This window comes from Cricetulus griseus (assembly GCF_003668045.3).
Source record: "Cricetulus griseus strain 17A/GY chromosome 1 unlocalized genomic scaffold, alternate assembly CriGri-PICRH-1.0 chr1_0, whole genome shotgun sequence".
Classification (NCBI taxonomy): Eukaryota; Metazoa; Chordata; class Mammalia; order Rodentia; family Cricetidae; genus Cricetulus; species Cricetulus griseus.
The window spans coordinates 116366205-116386653 of NW_023276806.1; the positions used below are offsets into that span (position 1 = coordinate 116366205).

The window sequence follows — 20449 nt, forward strand, 5'->3', positions numbered from 1 at the left end:
TTCACTGGAGTACTTAATGCAATGAAATCAACCTTGTAGGAAGTCAAAGTGTAACCGTTTTGTAGCTGGTTATGATGGGATTAAGATTGGCATACTAAATGTCAAGAAGATAGCACATGTGCTTGTCCATCAACTGCATTATAAAACTCCTCTCAAGGGAGACCCAGACATTTTATGAACAAACTGCCCAATTCAGAAAAAAAAAGTACATTAGACTTCATGAAATCTATGAGCATTGACCCTTTTCTAGAAAAACCTTAATCTAAAACAAACCTTCCCTAGAAATTAATCAGAACAATAGAGCAACTACACCTGAACTAAGATTTGTTTTAATTTTGTCCTAAACGTTCTCACTGCAGAGATGGGTCTAGATAATTTTTTGCCTGGGGTTAGCCTAGGGCAATGCAGTCAACTTCCCAGCCTCACAGCCTGCCAGCTTTCAATGATGAACCAGCTTGGCTTGCTGTCTCTTATCCATCCTATCAACATAGGGGCTCTATGCATCCAACTGACACACCTATATGGAAAAAAAAAGACTACTGAGGGCTAAAGAGCTACCTCAGTTGGTAAAGTGGTTGGCTAGTAAGGACAAGGCTCTGGGTCCCATCCTCAGAAACCACACTTAAAGAAAGAGAAAGAAGAGGAATTGGTATGGTGGTATGATCCCAGCCCTGGGAAGGCAGAGATAGGTAGATCTTTGGGGCTCAAATGCCAGCCAGACTAGTCTAATTGTCCACTTCCAGTCCAGTGAGAGACTTTGTCTCAAAAAACAAAGTGAATAGCTCCTAAGCACAAAACTAAGGTTGTCCTCTGACCCCCCCTCCACACACACATCCTTGAGCATACATACATACTTACACATAAATACAAAAATAAATTGATAAATAATAACTGCAGGAAGTAAATGGGCTTCTCTGACTCTCTTCTGTCTCCCATAGTGCTGACCACTGGCTTGGATCTCCTTGACCTGAGTGAGCCTGTCTCTCAAACACAAACCAAAGCCAAGAAATCGGAGCCCTCATCAAAGAGCTCATCCCTCAAGAAAAAAGTTGATGGCTCTGATCTCATCAGTACAGATGCTGAGCAGAGGGCCCAGGCTCTCCGGGGCCCAGAGACGTCATCCTTAGACTTAGGTAAGGCAAAAGTTTGCAGAAGTTATAGTTTAACCTTGTCTTGTCAGTACTGAGTCAAGTTCAAGATGACTTTCAAAGAGTGAACATGGGAGTGGGGAAGACAAAGTTCTTCAGGGGAACTGGGAAGGGTGTGGCTTCTTTTGTGCTTGGACTGAGTAGCCATGAGAATGCAGCTTCAAAAAAGTGATATTGATCCATTCACCTATGTGTTCCTCCCAATGGGCTGAGCTTGTGATGGATGCCAGGCATCTCTCTAGGCCCAGGATCTGAGATTACAGAAAAATGTGGGCCTTGTTCTCTAGGTATTCTCAGGGAACAAAGAGAAGCAAGGGGGGACAAATAAGAGCATCACAGGACTTGGGAACATGCAGACAAAAACAGTCCTAAGATAATATCCAGAATAATGGTGATAGCTGGTAATACCCTTAGTACCCTTCGCTATTGGTTTGCCATAGCCAGGAACTACACTTCATGACTTACATGGTTTATCTTGTTATTACAACTCTGAAATATGTGAAAACTGGGTTTAAAATTTAACTGGTCCAAGATCCTACAGCTACCAAGAGAAATGGCTGGAAATGCTCACCTGACCCTAGTCAACTTCCAAGCTCAACTTTTACCTACACACTTCACATTCCTAAAAAGGACAGTTAAATTCTCAGTTCATGTAACCAGACAAATCAAGATAATGTGTGTGTGTGTGTGTGTGTGTGTGTGTGTGTGTGTGTGTGTGTGTGTGTGTGCCTCTGTGTGTGCTTCTGTGTGTGTGTGTGTGTGTGTGTGTGTGTGTGTGTGTGTGCACACGTGTAAGTGCGTGCATGCATCTGTGTGTCAGGTAAATACATTATAGATTCATGAGTGCTCCAACTGTAAAAGCAATGAGTTTATTTTTAATAAGCCTTGTTTTCTGACTATGTTTTGATTCATTTTCATGCACCCTTAAGAAGACTAATGTTGGCTTTGGATCTTGAGAGCATGGATTATTTATAGTTTGCCTGGAATCTCAATCCTAATCGATCTCTTTTCTATCTATCTACACCCTCATGCTTGGCCCTGGGCTTTCTCTTCCACTTTCTTCTTCCTTAGTAGACATTCAAACACAACTGGAAAAATGGGATGATGTCAAGTTCCATGGTGACAGAACCAGCAAGGGGCATCTCATGGCTGAAAGGAAGTCATGCTCATCTAGAACTGGATCCAAAGAGCTTCTGTGGTAAGATGTCCTGATTCTAGAGAACAGAAGCTTCCACTGACTATACGGGTGTGCCCTTGGTGTCTGGAAATGACTCAGTTAATCCAGATATCTGAGACCCTGAACAATAACCTTCTATATGTTATCACTTCTACCAATCACTTTAATTTGTGAAAGGAAGAAAGAAAGAGAAAAGGAAGGAAGAAGGAAGGAAGGAAGGAAGGAAGGAAGGAAGGAAGGAAGGAAGGAAGGAAGAGACAGAAAGAAGCAAAATCAGAAAGGATTTGAGAAGGTCCTGGTTATAATAATTTTCTAAACATGTAGCTAATCTGTCAGTTAACAGGGGTGTATCAGTTGTTCCTGGTTACACAGCTTTCCTGCTCTCTCGATCATCCACTGCTATTCAGTGTAGTAATTACAGATGAATCATGGATACTCAGGAAACAATGTGGTCACTTGAATTTCAACAGGATTAGTGACTTTCCCTGTTGCTGTGATAAGACACTATGAACAAAGCAACTTGGGAAGGAAAGGATTTAGTTCAGTTCTCAGGTCACTGTCCATCACAGGGGCAGCAACAGAAAGAAGCAGAGACCGCAGGGGAGCACTGAGTACTGGCTTGCTCTCAGCCTTGCCTCAGCTTGCTTTCTGATACAACCCAGGACCACCTTCCTATGGGTGGCACTGTCCATAGTGGACTGGGTCCTCTCACAATAATTATCAAGAAAATGTCCCACATCGTGCTCACAGGCTAATCTGATAGAGGCAATTCCTCAACTGAGGGTCCCTTTCCCCAGGTGACTCTAGTTTGTGTCAAGTTGAGGAAAACCAACCAATGTTTGTAAAGATTTGCAAAGGGCAGCCTCCTGTTTCTGTCTCCTTTGCACTCATGCATATCTGCATATTGTGGCAAGCTGGATACACAGAGATCTACGTTATGAATGGTCTCCAACAAGAACACAATTTTCATAAATACGGAATTTCCTATATGAAAAATGCCATCGTGTTCATGTCCTCTTTGCCCATGGTTCATCTGGATTCCAAGTTTAAAAAAAAAAAGTCCATAGCTGTTTAAATTAGGGAAGTGACAATTATGAAGAAAACTCACAAACGTTCACTTCTGTCTGAATTCTGCCCAGAGCCTGGTTCCTGCTGGGTTTTTGGCCGAGCTTGTTCTTACTGCACACCAATGTCCTCAATGTCTCATTGCAGGTCCTCAGAACATAGATCTCAGCCAGAGCTCAGCACTGGGAAGAGTGCCCTCAACTCCGAGTCGGCTTCCGAGTTGGAACTTGTGGCTCCAGCACAGGTAACAAAAGCAAATCTTAGGAAAACCGTCTGCTCTAGCAGGAATCGCATTGTAAATATTTTATTTAACTTTGCACAGAAAGTTTGAAGGGTTTTTTTCCAAACTTTGCATTGCAAAGTGTGTTCTCACTCCATAGCTGTCTTGGTGCTTAGAATAACGGATTGTATACACTTCCATGTATTTGGCTGGAAAACGTGTTAATGAATTCACTGTGTACTTAGCACATTTTCCTTGTGCTGCCATTGACTGTCCCATTATTTGGCAATACAAAAATCTGTTCTAGTCCAGTATTAGCACTACTTATGTAACAGAACACAAAGAGGAAATTACACCCTGCGTGTTCATTCACATCTGTGCCCTGTAGAGTAAGAGACTATACCCAGCGTTCTGTCGCATTAAAATAAATTTTATGCCAATGATTATATTATTCCAGCACCAGTAGTAATGGTAACCATAATGAGAGCTACCACTGTGAGTGCCCAGCAGGGAGAGCCATGGACTTATTGGGTGCTTTGTTTGTGTTATATTCCATACTCAGTAATCCTGTGCATTCCTGTAAGCTGCCTTATAAAGACACTTCTCACAGGAGCCTGCAAGTCTCAGTAAAGTCAACAATGTCTTGCTAGGGTACAATAGCAGGAGGAAGTAGGATGTGAACCCTGTCTCACTGTCCTAGGCCCTGGGCTCCCCAACAGGCTTCATCATGGCGACTTACCTCTCCGATGGTTATGAGAGAAGCAATGGTAGTCTCTGTGTCCCTTGGACATGTTTTATGGCCTTGACCTTCAACCACAAAGATCTCCTAAGAACAGAATAGCCCTGCCTTCTATAATCCAACCGTACCAAGACCAAATATGGAAGGAAATGAGCAGAAGACATGTTCTAGGTTTTGTCACATCACAGGCTGTGGCCCACAGGAGGAATGTAGATCTGAAGTGAAATAAGGGGCTAATTGGGGCTGGAACAGTAAGCCAGCAGTAAAAGCACACACTGTGTTTGCAGAGGACCTATGTTCAGTTCCCAGGACCCATGTTGGGAATCTTATAACATCTGAAAGACCTGCTCTAGGGGATTCAACTCCCTCTGGCACAGGCACCGCACACATATGCACATCTACACATAAATAAAAATAAAATAAATATTTTTAAATAAATGGATAATTGTGATAGCAGTGGGTATTATTGTTGACTACAAGAATTTCTAATATAAATTAGCTGATTTGGTCCTGACAAAAGGCAAAACAAGCTAAGCTCTGCCTTTGCCCCATTGTACAGACAGGGAAACCATGAAATGAAGAAAATGGAAAAGAGAAGAACCCAGAAATCCAATGGTGATGGGACTCTGGGAACTTCCTAAGTCACTAGCGTTCTCCCTACACATTCATCACCACCAGCAGAAAGGACATGGCTGTCCCCAGACCACAGCTAGACATCCAATCAACTCCCTTCCTGTACACATCACCCCCACAGACTTTAATGAATTGCAAATGTAGCAGGAAAAAGTGAATTTTTGGTGCTCATCTTAAATGTATCTTCTTAAGAGAAAAATGACAGCATCCATTAGAAAAGCAGTATTCCTAAGTGCGGGAGCGAGCTCCACTCAGCTTGAGTAATTGGTGTTGCTTCCTGTCTCATCTGCTGCTGTCTGTGGAACAGTGAAATGGAGTGACAAAGCATTTGCTTTAAAGCAGGGAGAGACTTGGCACAGGTGGGCCATTCTACAACAAGCTGGGCAGAGGAACAGCTGGGGCCCCCAGTTGCCATAGTAACCCACAATGCATTTGTCTTATTATCCCACTGACTGCTAGTCTCCTGCTGGTACCTTAATTCCATCCCACCACACTGTCCTGCTTACCCTAAGCAAACACAGTGCACTTTGGAAAATGGTTTTCAGCTTCCTCATGGTGTCTTACAAAATACACCTTCCAATGTACGCTGAGAGTTCTCTGCCCAGGTGAGTTTCAAAGAGTCCTCCAAGATACTGAACCATCTGTATGGGAGTTACTCCTCTGTTACATTTTTAGACACTATATGTTTACTTATCAAGACTTGCCTAAAAAAAAATACTCTTCTAGTTTTCAATGCACAATCACATGCACATACTTGCATACACACACACACACACACACACACACACACACACACACACACAAGATGTTTGTACTACCACTGCATGGCTTCTTTGTGTAGATACAATAGAATTATAATGAAGATAGAACAACATTTCATATAAAGACTGACACACAATTCATTCAGATGCTTGCCCAGATGGTTCACAGGAAAACCAGGAAAATGGTTTCCTCTCCCTGAAGCCAACATAAATTATCCCGGGCAGTGACCCAACAGGTGGGGAGTGATTTACAAACCTCATTTAAAAATCGTATTTCAAAATCTCAAAGAAAATGGAAACACATAATATGAAAACTTATGGTTTCTCATTTTCTTTGCAAGATGGGAAAGAAGTATGGTGTAGTCTCAAATGGTGGCTAGAAAATTCATAGAAGCAAGTGATAACAATGAGTTACATAATCTCTGTGTACTAACAGACATAGATTCTTGACACTTAACACAAACTATATAGTTGCCATTCCATAAACTTAACTGTTTAAAGAGATCAGACAATCTGAAAAATTATTTTAAGAAAATATTTGAAAAGCTGAATAAAATACAAAAGGCTGAAAAATTCACTTTTCTTATCTTGGATAAGGTACTGTGGGTGAGGCAAAAAGAGAGAGTGGAGCTTCTGCAGACATGGTTCCAGACATCTCCTTCCCCATTTGCACACTGGAAGCTCCACAATGGGTTCAGGCTTCAGATTCACCAGAATGAGCTGCAGGAGGCACTCCAGGTGCAGGCCATAGTCACTAGACTCATGGATGACCAACTCTGGCTGAGCAGAGTTTTTCCATGGGTCATCACTGCCCTTCACAGTTTCTCATGCACTGTGTGAAATGCCCACTGTAAACTTAGGTTTTCATATCATCCCCATTTTGCATTAAAAGGTAAAAGCTGGATCTCCATAACAAAAATGAGAAAATGTGGCACATACACCAGTGAGTGTTGTTACACCACCAAGGAAAGGGAAGTTCTGTCACTTCAGGAAAATCAAAGGAACTAGAGGTCATCGTGTTAAGTGAAATAAGCCAGACTCAGAAAGACACATCACATGTTTTTTTTTTTTCTCATGTGCTGAATCCAGATGTAAAGAACAAAGTTTTAAAGATGACATGGAACTCTTTGAGAAGAAAAGTGAGGCTAATGGTAGGTGGGAGGTGAGAGACAGGATCAAGCAGTAGGGAAGGGAATGAAATCAGATGATCTAGGCACTTGTGAAATGCTCAGTAGTTAAAAGTGTGCACTGCTCTTGAGGATCTTCCTGGTTCCCAGCACCTGTGTTGAGAGGCTCACAACCTATAACTCCAGCTGTGGGCCTCTGGACTCCATAGGCACCTGAACTAGGACTATGGGTAATGATTTGGGGAGCAGAATCTAAGAAGCAGGACAATTCAGCTAGCAGGTGGGTCACTCACCTTTTCTGACTGGTGTGGTGTAGTTGATTTTTGCTTAACTCTTTAGGGGTCTGCTATCCAGCTCCCAAATAAATACACAGAGGCTTATTCTTACTTATAAGTACCTGGCCTTAGTTTGCCTTGTTTCTGGTCATCTTTTCTTAATTTAAATTATCCTGTCTAACTTTTGCCTCTGTGCTTTTACCTTTCTCTATTCTAGATATGTTTATTTCCTTCTTACTCCATGACTGGTTGTGTAATTGGGTGGCTAACCCCTGGCCTCCTCCTCTCCTCCTCTTCTCTAGATTTCTCCTCCTATTTATTCTCTGCCCATCAGCCCCACCTGTTTCTCTCTTCTGCCTTGCTATTGGCCATTCAGCACTTTATTAGACCAATCAGGTTTGTTAGACAGGCAAAATAACAGAGCTTCACAGAGTTAAACAAATGCAATATAAAAGAATGCAACACATCTTTGCATCATTAAACAAATGTTCCACAGTATAATTGGATGTAGCACATCTTCAACTAATAATATTCTACAATTGTGTGGCCTGCACCCTGCAAGTCTGCTGGGGTTAAGGACAGGGCCCAGCAGTGGGGCTGGCAGTGAGCTGGGATGAATGGGCTTGCACCTAAGTGGTGAGATGAAGCCAGATGTTTTGTACAATGAATACAGACTAATAAAATAGATTAGGTATGTACTCAAAGAAGTATTTGACTTCTATGCCTCTAGAAAATAATCCAACCCAGTGCTCTTTAAATACTCATTGTCTATTGGGGGACAGTTCAGGAATTGTATCTAATCTTTTTCCTCTTGATGCCACATGTCAATGAGCTGCCAATGGGAAAGGGAGGGAGGGAGGGAAGGACGGAGGGAGGGAAGGAGGGACGAAGGAACGAAGGAAAGAAGAAAAGATGGGAGAGAAGAACAAAGAAGTGAAGGGGAAAAAGGAAAGAAATCTGAAACATCATTTTCAGCATAAGAAATCAGCACAGTAGGAAATTCTCAACAAGTATCTGTCATGACTAAATAAGAGACCCTAACAAGAGGGGGGAAACAATACCAGCTTTAACAACAGAGGTGGACTCTCGTGGACAATTAAAACAGAAACACACATACTTTTCTCTGGATCATTTTTAAGTGGTTTCAGTGGCTATTTCTTAGTGTATTTGAGGATATGCTGGCAATCAGCACTTTCTTGCCTTGATGTTCGGCATAGAATTTCATAGCAGAATGGATATGGTGACCATGTGCCACCACACTCAGAGGAAAGGAATTTTCCACGTGATTCATATCTTTTGTGCATGCACCCTGCATGTCAAGTGTCTATTGACTAAGGATCAAAAACCCCTGATTATTTCAGTGAGGCTAGTGCTTAGATGGTCTGAGAATCCAAGCTGTCTGCTTCAACTATCAAACAAAAGTGCTGTAAATGCAAAACTTTTAGTGAGGGCACTAACCAAATGGTAGCAGAAGCCAGGTTTGGCAGATCATTTGCTATGTATTTGCACTTATGTGACCTCAATTCTTACAGAGATTCTGTAAATATAGGCTCTCAAGATGAGAATTTAGGAATTCAGTATGTAGTCTAAGGTGTCTGGCTGGCAATAGACTAAAGTTGGCCTTAGGCTGTTTAACTTCAGAGACTGCTTTAAACGATCACATCACACTGCACCCAAGGTCAAACAGTCTTTGTATTATTTTCTAAAGTGAGCACATTCATTTTTCCTTCTTTATTTTAACAGTTATATAATATTTTTTGGTTTTTCTATAATTTTTTTTTTGGTTTTTCGAGACACCCCGGTTTCTCTGTGTAGCTTTGGAGCCTGTCCTGGCACTCGTTCTGGAGACCAGGCTGGCCTCGAACTCACAGAGATCTGCCTGCCTCTGCCTCCCGAGTGCTGGGATTAAAGGCTTGCGCCACCAACGCCGGGCCACAGTTTTCTAATTTTATTTCTACTGCTGTGATAAAATACCCCACAACAAGCAATTTTGTGTAGAAAGAGATTTATTTGGTTTTCAATTCCCAGTTGTGGTCCTTCATTCAGGGAAATCAGAACAGGAACTTGGTGCAGCTGGTCACGTCATATCTACAGTCTAGATCAGAAAGAACAGAATGAATGCATCTTTCCTTACCTAAACATGCTTATGGCAGCTAGCTTTCTCCTCTTGTTCTGGGACCCCTACCTAGTTAATTATGCCACTGAAATGGGCTGGGTCCTTCTACATCATTTAACATAATCAGAATAATTCCCTAGAGACCTACAAGCCAAACTGATACTGATAATTCCTCAGTAAGACTCTCCTTACCAAGTGTTGTGGTTGTTTTTGTTTGCTTTGTTTTGCTTTTTGTCAACTTGACACAAACTAGAATTATCTGAGAAAAGAAACCTCAATTGAAAAAATGCTTCCATCATATTGCCTGAAGGAAAATCTGTAGGGTACTTTCTTAATTAATGATTGGCATGGGAGCAGCCAGCCCACTGTGGGCTGTGCTACCCTTGGGCAGATGGTTTTAACTTGTATGAGAAAGCAGGCTGAGCAAGTAAGGAAGAGCAAGCCAATAAGCAGTGTTCCTCCTTGGCTTCTACTTTGGTTCCTGCCTCCAGGTCCCTGCCTTGAGTTCCTGACATGACTTCCATCAACAACAGGAGTGTGACCTCAGAGTCCTAGTATGAAATAGACCCTTTCCTCCCTAAGTTGTTTTTGGTCATGGTATGTTAACACAGAAAGAGAAGAGTAACTAAGACACCAGGTGATTCCAAGTTGTGTCAAGTTGACAGTAAATGCCATACAAAAATGCACACGCTTATGAACTTGAGATTTACTAGCATAGCATACACATAACATGCATATGGGTCTGGGATTCTCTTTGTAGTGCTCAGCTAACACTCTTAGTAGCATCTGAGGATTTGTGGAGATGCAGATTTGAGGTTCCACACCAGACTTACTGAATCAGAGACTCTGGGATTGGAGCCCAGCAACCTAAATTTTAAAAGACCTTCTGGGTATTTCAGTGCTCACTCGTGTTTCAGAATGACAGTTATACAAGCTATGGTGTTAAGAAGGCTGCCACTCGGCGGGGCATTGGTGGGACACGCCTTTAATCCCAGCACTTGGGAGGCAGAGGCAGGCAGATCTCTGTGAGTTCAAGGCCAGCCTGGTCTCCAGAGCGAGTGCCAGGATAGGCTCCAAAGCTACACAGAGAAACCCTGTCTCAAAAAAAAAACAAAAACAAAAACAAAAACAAACAAAAAAGGAAGGCTGCCACTCAAACTGATGGCTGTAATTGTTTTGTTTATCATACCTCTATCAAAGTGCCAAATGATATCAACAATCCACAAGCACTGATATAGTTTCCCAAGTCACAGGTTTTTTCCTCTGATAAAATTAGATATTTTTTAATATCTTGAATTCAAGGAAGGCTATTTTAGCCATGTGTGTTATCATCTGTATGCTGTGCTCAGTTCCTTCTACTTTTTTTTTGTTTTATGTATGTGAGTGTTTTGCCTGCATGTATGTGTATGTGTCACATGTGTGCCTGGTACCCAAGAAAGTCAGAAAAGGATGTCAGATCCCCTGGAACTAGAGTTATAGATCACTATGAGCCATCACTAGTGGGTGCTGAGAATTGAACCCAGGTCCTCTGAAAGGACAACAAGAGCTCTTAACCCTTGAGCCACCTCTGAGGCCCCGATGCTCAGTCTTAACCAGCATGTTTCAGTACAGCACTAAAGCATGGAAAAGTATCAAATTTTTCAGTTGCATATCAACTGCTATTTATATTCTATAACATTTAACTTATGCCTCCTTGGGGCAAAAACTTTAAAAATGGTAAGTTAGATAACACTTATCTTAGTAATAACTTAAAGCCTTTCAATGATGTGAGAAATGGAGTATCCCTAAATAGTAATTGTCCCATCAGAATAAAATGTCATTTGCACAGTGAGGCTCTATCTTTGCCTGCTGTGTTATGTGGGAAAGGAGAGCTGGCCTGGAATCCTGGGCAAAACAGGGCCCATTTCACCGTTGCAAAGTGCCTGGTGATTAAACATTGCCTTAGTGCTTCTTTTGTTTTTCTAATGCCACTCATAGATCATTCTTGACACTTAAAATGCACCAAATGTGTCTATTATTATGTCTTATTTGACCAATAAAAGTATATGTTTATCACATACAATGTTTTGAAATATGTATGCATGGAAAACTGGCTTAATCTGATGACTGTATGTATTACCTCACACCCTTTGATTTTTTTTTTTTTGAAAGAACACCTAAAATTACCTCAATGCTTCTCAAGGACACAACACATTGTTAGCTGTAGTCACCAAATTCTACCCTAGATTTTATACCCTTTGGCCAACAGAGTGTCACCCTTCCTCCAGCCCCAGTCCTGGCCACCACCATGCTCTGTGCCTTTGTGAGGTCAGCTGGTTTAGACAGCACACTTTACTTTGAATATAATACCTGACATTCTGTGCTGAGTTCATTTCACGTCCTATTATACTTTCCATTTCCACCAAGTCACAAATGTTACTTCCTTCTTGAAGACTTCAGTGTGCCACAGTGCATGCATATTAGGCCAGTATCTGATAGGCAGCATTTTTCATTTCTTCTCTCCTGTGCCTCATGCCACACTGACATGTGGTAAGTGCAGAAGCCTCTTGACATAATGGTCTCACCTCCTTGGCATCACATGGTAGGTTTAGTTTTGATTTTTCTGAGGGCAGTCCATACTGTTTTCACAATACTATGAATCACACCTTTCTAACAACAGTGTATAAGAGCCTACTTTGCCTCCATCTTCTCCAACATCCTTTTGACCCTTTTGGCAACAGCCTAACTTAAGTGAGGTGATGCCCACTGTGGTTTTCATTGTTATCTCCTCTCTGCTTAGTAGAGGAGACTACTTTTTATAAACCTGTTGGTAATTTGCATTTCTTCTTCCAGGAACTGTCTCCTAATGTCTTTGGCCATTTTCAACAGGGCTATGCTTTCTTGCTAATCACTCATTGGTGTTCCTCATATTTCCAAAATGGGTCATCTGAGAAGAGATAACCTCAACTAAGGAATTTCCTCCCTCAAATGGGCTTGTAGGCAAGCCCGTGAAACATTTTCAAGATTAGTGAGTGATTGATGTGGGATGATCCAGCCCACCATTGGAGATGCCGGCCCTTGGCAGGTGGTCGTGGGTTATATAAGAAAGCTGGCTAAGTATGCCAAAAATGAGTGTTCTTCCATGGCCTCTGCTTCAGTTCCTGCCTCCAGGTTCCTGCCTTGAGTTCCTGCCCCAGCTTCCCTTGATAATAAACTGAAGCCTGAAAGATGTAATAAACCCTTTCCATCCTAAATTGGTTTCGAACAGTGTTTTATCATAGCAACCAAAAGAAAACTAGGACATGCTCTTTTCTCATGTAGTACAGTTTAGTGTTTTTAAAATATTTACATATGGATATCGATGAATTTTAAGGAGGTGCCTTGAATCTATAGACTTCTTTGTGTGGTGTGGACATTTAACATTCATAATTTTTCCAACCCCAGAGCCCTCAACTTTCTTGCTAGTATATAAATAAATAACTTTGTGATTAATGTGTCTACATTTCGAAGAATTGCTTTAACTTGTCAGTGAAGGGACCAGCAGAAAGATGAAGGAGTTGGCACCAGAAGCAAGGCAGTCTTGAGCAGAGCTCCCAAAACTGCTGAAGACATAAATGTAAGAAAATTCACCAAGTCACACACAAGACTGATTAGCTGTCTGTGAACAGCCCACCTAGCATTCACAGTTAGCTTCTCTTCCAGGCAACAAGATCATAACTACCTGGTACCTTAAAAAATTGTAAATCACCTGCATTTTTGTATTTTTTAGTTGTATTCTTTTTTCTTTGTTTTTATTTTTGTTTTTGTTTTTTGAGATAAGGTTTCTCGGTGTAGCCCTGGCTGTCCTGGAACTCACTCTATAGACCCAGGCTAGCCCCAAACTGGAGATCCACCTGCCTCTGCCTCCCAAATGCTAGGACTAAAGGCATGCACCACCACTGCCTAACTTATTAATTTATTTTTAACTATGTGTATGTGTGTTTGTCCACATGCCCATGTGCACATGAGTACAGGTGCCTACAGATGCCAGAGGAATCAAATCTCCCTAGAATGGGAGATACAGGCTGGTCTGAGCTGCCTAATGGGGGATTCTGGGAATCAAATTCAAGTCTTCTGTAGGAGCAGTGTACTCTATTATCTTCTGAGACATCTCTCCAGCACTTGTATTTGTATATCCTTGTTAATAAAATATATTGTTCCCTAAGAGTGTCCTGTGAAAGTAGTAGTGAATGGAATCTTCAAAAAAGACAAGTTATCATAGCCCTACAACCTGTTAATATCACCATGCACAGGGAAGACAGGACTGAATGGGTGATCTAGAGAGAAGGGGAGTTTCCTGTGATGTTTGGAAAAGCCCTGATTACAATCCCAGATACCTTCTAAGACTGAAGCAGAAAAGGAAGGACTGAGAGAAAAGAGGCAACATGACCATAACCCACGTGAAGCCCTGTTTACAGGAAGGGACATGGAGGAGACCACCCCAGAGATATAGAGAGCACAAGGCTGCCACCACTGTGGCTATGTACTAGTAGCCTATAGAACATTGAGTGTCTAGATTTCTTTTGTGTTAAACCACTCAGTTTGTGAAGACACATTTTTGGCTGCCCTAGAACACTAATACAGACTTGCTAGAAAATTCCCTAGTACAATAGAAAGAAATCAAGCAATTCCAGCTTGCCTTTCATAAGAAGTACTGGATTTCTTCTCAGCCTCATGGGCCAGTGATTGGGAAGCTGTTCCCTGTTTCATTGGCTCAGAGTTCACACCACGCCTGAGAGTATTGCACAAGAATCCATATGCAGACGTACATTTGACACCATCTAGAACTGGATGACTTCGTGCCTGAGAAATACTTTAAAAACACTTTTCAAGGCACTAGGGAGATGGCTCAGTCAGTAAAATGCTTGCTAAGTACAGTCCCCAGCACTCACTTCAGGCCTAGTAGTGCACACTTGTAATCCCAGCACTGGGAACAAGTTGAGAGGAGGGCCCATGGAAATCACTGGCCAGAAAGAGTGGGCTAAGAAAGCCCCAGTACCCAGTAAGAGAGCCTATCTCAAATGGTAAAATGAATGGTGCCTAATGAATGATACCACAGGTTGACCTAGGTCCTCTGCTGTACACACAAAAACACATACACAGACACAGACACACACACACAGACACAGACACAGACATACACACACACATACACACACACACACACACACACACACACACACACACACACACACACAGAGTGCGCACGCGCACCTAAGTGTGCACATACACAGGAAATCCTTTGGAACTCTAAGGAAGCAAGGCGAGAAGAAGAAAACTACTTCTGGTTTTGTGCCACATGATGCCAATAATACATCACCTGTTTGGTTTATTTCAGGCTCGGCTCACCAAAGAGCATCGCTGGGGGAGCGCTCTGCTCTCCAGGAACCATTCTTTAGAAGAGGAGTTTGAAAGAGCAAAAGCAGCAGTAGAGGTAACTCTTAAAACAAGAACTCTCCATTTCAAGCTTCTGAGATGGCAAAAAATAAAAAATAAAAAAATAAAAAACCCTCAAACCACAGAGACATGCACGTGAGATGGAACTGAGAAAAACACGAGGATAGTTGTTGAGATGAGAGTGTGGTCAGAGAGTCTTTGATTCCCCACCAGGATGCAGGGAAATGTCTGCTGGTCTATGGTCCTCTGATCAGTTGGCTATGCAAGTCTGAAGCCTGGATCAGAAAGCACTCTGAGGCTAGTCTGGGTTCCCTGGATTTGTCCATTGGACAACCCATCTTAACCAGCACCATTAACTCTTAGTACTGTGTCAAAATATTGTTAATGAGTAAAAAGAGCTACTTTATCTGAACACTAATTTCTAATTAGTTTTCTGGTGGAAAGGGAGGAGAAAGAGAATAAAGGCCAAAGGAAAAAAGAAACCGGTGAAAAAGCAGTTCTTTGCAGGTTCTTTTACCCATTTGCATCCTGGCAGGACTGGCAGGGCGCCTCGCAGATGTTGGGCACTCATCAAGCTTTCTTAGAAGTGCTGTTTGGAAATGGAGCTTTTTTAGACTCAAGCATGATCCTGTTAATACCTCTGTTGCCGTTGGTGATTCCAATCTTGAAAACTGCAGGCGCTCTTGGAATATGCCTCACTTATGTAGCCTTCTCACCCCCAGAATTCAGATGGAATGATTATATTAAGGGTGGTCTTCCAATAACTCTATACTCAGGGTGCGGGAAAATCCTATTTGCAATTTAATGTTACCAGGTTCTGTTCTGGGAAATCATCTCAGCCATGATTCATAGCATGCAGAAACCCAGTAAGAGCACACTTCTATCTCCCCATGCTAAAATCGTTCAAATTCCCTCTTTAATTTTAAACTTCTCTAATTTAAAAAAAAAAAAAGCTAATGAATATTTTAGTGTTCTGAGCAGGAGCCACTGATGCAGTTAGTCAAGACCAGCCGAGTTCAATCAGGTTGCTCAAATGCACGGAGCCTGTAGCTTAAATTATCTTAAATGTAAGCTTTTCAGTTTTAAGAGCTAATTTAAATATATCTACTGAGCCCCTACTGTGTGTGGCACACAGCAGTAGCTCTCAGACTGCTATTTAGACACATAGAATCTTGGGTCAAGAACGATATTAGCATTTGGTCTCATTTGTAATGAGAAAGATAATGAATTTAAACCCAAAAGACTCCATGGTGGAATTGATTGACAAGGAAAATGTATTTAGGTACGTATTCATTGAATTGAATCTGAGTTTGAGTTTCATAATCTAAAAACCCCTCTATCCTACTAGGAAAACATTTTTTTAACTCGACAAATTACTCCTGTTTCTACCTGAACAAATACAATTAGGGGCAGCCTCCCTCTTTTCAAGAAACCTATTTCCATCTTGAAAGCTACTAATTATCAACAGGCTCTTTCTTATAATGAAAATGACAAAACAGAACATTTCCATGTTGCCTGGTGTCAACTTTCCTCACTTCCATCCATCTCACTCCACCAAGCTGTGTCTTCTACCTTCCCCGTCTCTCTCCTGGGGGCTGGGTTGTTATTCTAATGCATCCCTAATAGCTACAGGACATCATCATGTCAGTAACCAGTCTAGACCTCCTCAGTGCCCAACCTCTGCAGTTCTGGATCACAGATCCCAGGGGTCTGTAGATTACTTTAGTAGATATTCATGTAACATACACTCCTGGCTGCCAGTGGGGGGTCCTCTTTCCCTCTCAGTCCGTTGATCACCGGGTCTAAAGGGGAAAGAGGAAGATGGGGCAACAGAAAGCTTTGTGCTAGGCCCATGAGCACAGAGACAGTCCTCTGGGACACAGATTTTGGTAAGTCAGCTTAGCGTTATTCCAGAGTATAAGGAATATATAGTATTGGGGAGCCTGGGGACAAACCCTAATTTGCATTAAATGGCAAGCTCGTATCATGAGGCTTAGTATGTGGCAGTAGGGTCCTATAGCAGAGCTCCTAGCACAAGTTTTCTTAGTAGAGATCTGTACCAAGGGTCAAGCTAAAGATGAATCAGTCATCTGCCTTAGAGACAACTGTTAGGTAAGGTCAGTCCTCCAGGCCCAGGGACATTCTCCAGATAAGGGCAAGCAGAGAGCAGGAGGCTTTGCTGAAGGGAGGGTGGCAGTTTCCATGTTATCGAGCTATTGAAATAAGCTGTCAGGCCATGGTAGACAGATACCTCTAACCAAGCCAGCAATGTATTCCAACAGCTGCCTACAAGTACTGACTGCTGAACTAAGGACTAAAGACAAAAGACCCAGCCTTAAATAACTGCATGACAATATCAGGGAGCAGAGGACCAGCTTGGACCAACCACTTGCCCCTTCTACTGGAGTTTCATGCCATCTGTGAGATGAGGACTTGGATTTCTCCTAGACCCAAACCCAAAAGGTTCATGCCTTAAAATGAAAAGAGCGGTAGGGACAGGATTCCCAGCTAATAAGAAAAGTGAGCAACTCTCTTCAGCCTGGTGCTGAGACCTCTTTTTAAAGACTGAGAAGAGGTGATGGGTACCAGAGGGATGAATAGTTGTGGAGAAAAATGGGAGAGAGTGTTTACACAAAGCTGATGGTAAATCTTGCCTATAAAACTTTATACATCTGTGGACTTTTCTACTCCACATGTCACTCTATAGCTATTCATGGCAGAAGACACAACCTCATCCCTTCCCAGACTCCCCAGCTCCTAAAACTGTCTGTCACCTTGGGAGTGAGTTCAGCATATGAATCTTGAAAGAATGCCCAAACTGCAGCAGAGCATGTGTGCCCAAATGTTCACAGTATTTATTCTTGGAGGGCTGCACTTGAGGGTATCTGTATTTTTCTCTAGCCTGTCATATTGCTAACTGGAGAGAATCTTGCAGTGAGATGTCAGATTCTTAATTACATTTTATTTAGTGTGTGTGCGTGCATATTCGTATGTGGAGGTCGAAGGACAGGTTGCCAAAGTCATGTTTCTCTCCTTCCACCATGTGGGACCTGAGATTGAACTCAGGTTGTCAGGTTTGGTGGCAGGTGCCTTTACTCACTGAGTCATCTCACTGGCCCCAGATGTAAGATTCTAAAGGAAAATTGATGATATCAATGGATAGATTGCCTGACTTGGATTCAGGAGGCCCTGGGTTCTATTTCCAGTACTGCATAAATGTGCTGGTACACACCCATAATTTCAGCACTAGGGAGGTAGAGGCGGGAGAATCTGGAACTCAAGATCCTCCTCCACTACATAGCACCCTGGAGACACCCAGTCTCAAGAGAAAGGGGTTCCTAAAAGACTAATTGTGAATGAGGTCTGCCAGACTGGGGTAGCTTAGAGAGGATACTGGAGATGTGACTATGATCGCAGCCCATTATACATGGGTATGAAATTGTCAAAAATAAAAGGTAAAGCAAAATAAATAAAAGGAAAACTGGTACTGCTGATTGTTTCTCCAAAGGCAGTTATAAATACCAGTAAGATCCAGATGAAGGGGGCCAGAATATGTGGCTCAGTGGTTAAGGGCACTGCACTTGTAGAGGACCTGAGCTCAGTTCCCACCACCCACATTAGATAGCTCACAACTGCTCATAACTCCAGCTCCAGGGGATCTGCTACCCTCTTCTGGCCCCCACAAGCACCTGCATATTCCTAAACATCTCTCTCTCTCTCTCTCTCTCTCTCTCTCTCTCTCTCTCTCTCTCTCTCTCTCTCTCTCTCTCTCTCTCTCTCTCTCTCTCTCTCTCTCTCACACACACACACACACACACACACAATTGAAAAACAAACCAATGCCTTTTAACCTGGTCCCACTCCACCTGGTCCCTCTTTACCTGGTCCCACTCTGCCTGGTCCCTCTTCACCTGGTCTCTCTCCCCCTGGTCCCCCTCCACCGGTTCTTCACTTCCTGCTTCCTGTCTATCTTCTGCCTTTCAGTCCCATCCCTAAACTCTAACACACCAAGTTTATTACCCATGCTTCTACTTTCTATTTTTTGTGGGCACATTTCTTCTCCCAGTCCTCATGCAGTGGGGTAGCTAAGGTGGCAGCACCCCAGAAAAGTCATGAAGATCCCATTAATGGTTACATTACCAGGGATATTCCTGCTTTGCATTCATCACCCTGTATAATTTTGACTGTTATATATCTTTTTACTTAAAGTGTGTCTTCCGTGAGAGATGAAGCTTTCTCTTGTATTTGTCTACGTGAAATATAAATTTTGCCCAGAGCTACTTTATTGACTTGTATCCATAGTTTTCATTGTCAACTTAATACAACCTAGAGTCACCTGGGAATGTGGAACCTCAATTGAAGACTTGTCCAGATCATATTGGCCTATGGCCATGTCTGTAAGAGACTATCTTGATTGATGGCTGGTATGAGAGGGCCTCGAGCACTGTGGGCAGTACCATCCCTAGGCAGGTGAGTCTGTAGTATAAGAAAGCTAGCTGAGCATGAACCAAGGAGCAAACCAGCAACCAGCACTTTCCTTGGTTTCTGCTTTTGGCTCCTTGAGTTCTCTTCCTGAGTTGTTTTAGTCATTCTGTTTGTCATAGCAACAGAAAGTAAACTAGAGAACAGTTCCCCAGTATCTTCTGGAACAATTCTTGGTCCTTACTATATGCTGAGTGAAGGGGTGGTTGGTGCTGATCAGCACACAGGTAATACTTCCTTCTGTCTGTTTCCTGTTGTATATAAAGTGTCATATAACCTTCTACTGTAAGAGTAGCTTCATTTTTACACCATTCTTGTGTGACTCATGGCCACTTAAGGACTATGATGAATTGTCCCCTGTGGCTGTCTCCACCTCAATGTTGACATATTATAAGTATGTCAACATAGGTGGCATACTTATAATAACACAGCAAGTGCCAACCAATCACTCCATGACGTAGCACTGGGCATATTTTATATTCGCATTGGGTAAACTCACTTGTCCTCGCACTAAGACCTACACCTGTGATTTAGCTCGTTTTTAAGATAAAATGCCCTATTACTAGGCAAAAAACACACTGAAAAGCAGACACACATCTATTGCATATGTAAACAACCTAGAAGCCTGTTAATATTCAAAAGCTGGTACTGTTTGAGGTCACCTTGAAGTACTCCTTCTGGCAATGTTTCTTTTGGGGGAGACTTTCCCCTCCACCTCCTACATTCTATTGAAGAAAAAAGAAAAACGCAAATTCACTTCTTTCCTAAATATAATAATTTTCAAACAAAGAGCTGGTATCTTTCTTCGGGGCTTTAACAAAATATGCATCTTCTCTTGTGAAAGGAAGAAGCACCTCCTCCACACTTCCTTCACAGCCATCCTCATAACTGTGTCAGCTACAGTGGTGCCTAGGATGGATGCACAGAGAGTCATAGGAAAGAGGTGCAGAGAAAGTGCCCCAGGGGCTCTGGAAGGTCGGAGGTGGCCTCCTAGGATCAGAGGTCCCTGGAGAGAGCCACGCTGCATCTGTGAAGGATAGAGAAAGTCACCTGGGCAGTCAGAACCAAAAATACCTCCTTCGTCACCATCTGTCGGCAGGCTGGGAGAGAGCGGGTAACATCTGGTGTTGTGCTTAGCTGGTTAGGTGCCTCTTCCACTTTGAGACTCAGTGTAGCAACAAATTCATGCAACATGTTTAAATGTGGGCAAAAGCACCAGGAAATTGAACAGGACCATCCCTTCCCTTAGGGGGGAACAGAGTGAAGAACCACAGATCTGTATGGGTTAAAG

At 42.5% G+C, this 20449-nt stretch overlaps 1 protein-coding gene across 6 annotated transcripts in view; it reads left to right on the forward strand.

Moving 5' to 3' along the window:
* Pex5l (peroxisomal biogenesis factor 5 like) overlaps positions 1-20449 on the forward strand; it is a 225496-nt gene that overhangs the window by 147572 nt on the left and 57475 nt on the right. For 5 of the 6 annotated variants that reach the window (XM_035450897.1, XM_027392001.2, XM_035450898.1 and 2 more), the window contains 4 exons: positions 939-1133; positions 2220-2346; positions 3538-3634; positions 14618-14713. In XM_035450897.1, coding sequence (XP_035306788.1) covers positions 939-1133; positions 2220-2346; positions 3538-3634; positions 14618-14713 — 515 coding nt within the window. The remainder of the gene's footprint in view (positions 1-938; positions 1134-2219; positions 2347-3537; positions 3635-14617; positions 14714-20449) is intronic. The other variant, XM_027392000.2, reaches the window with a different exon arrangement.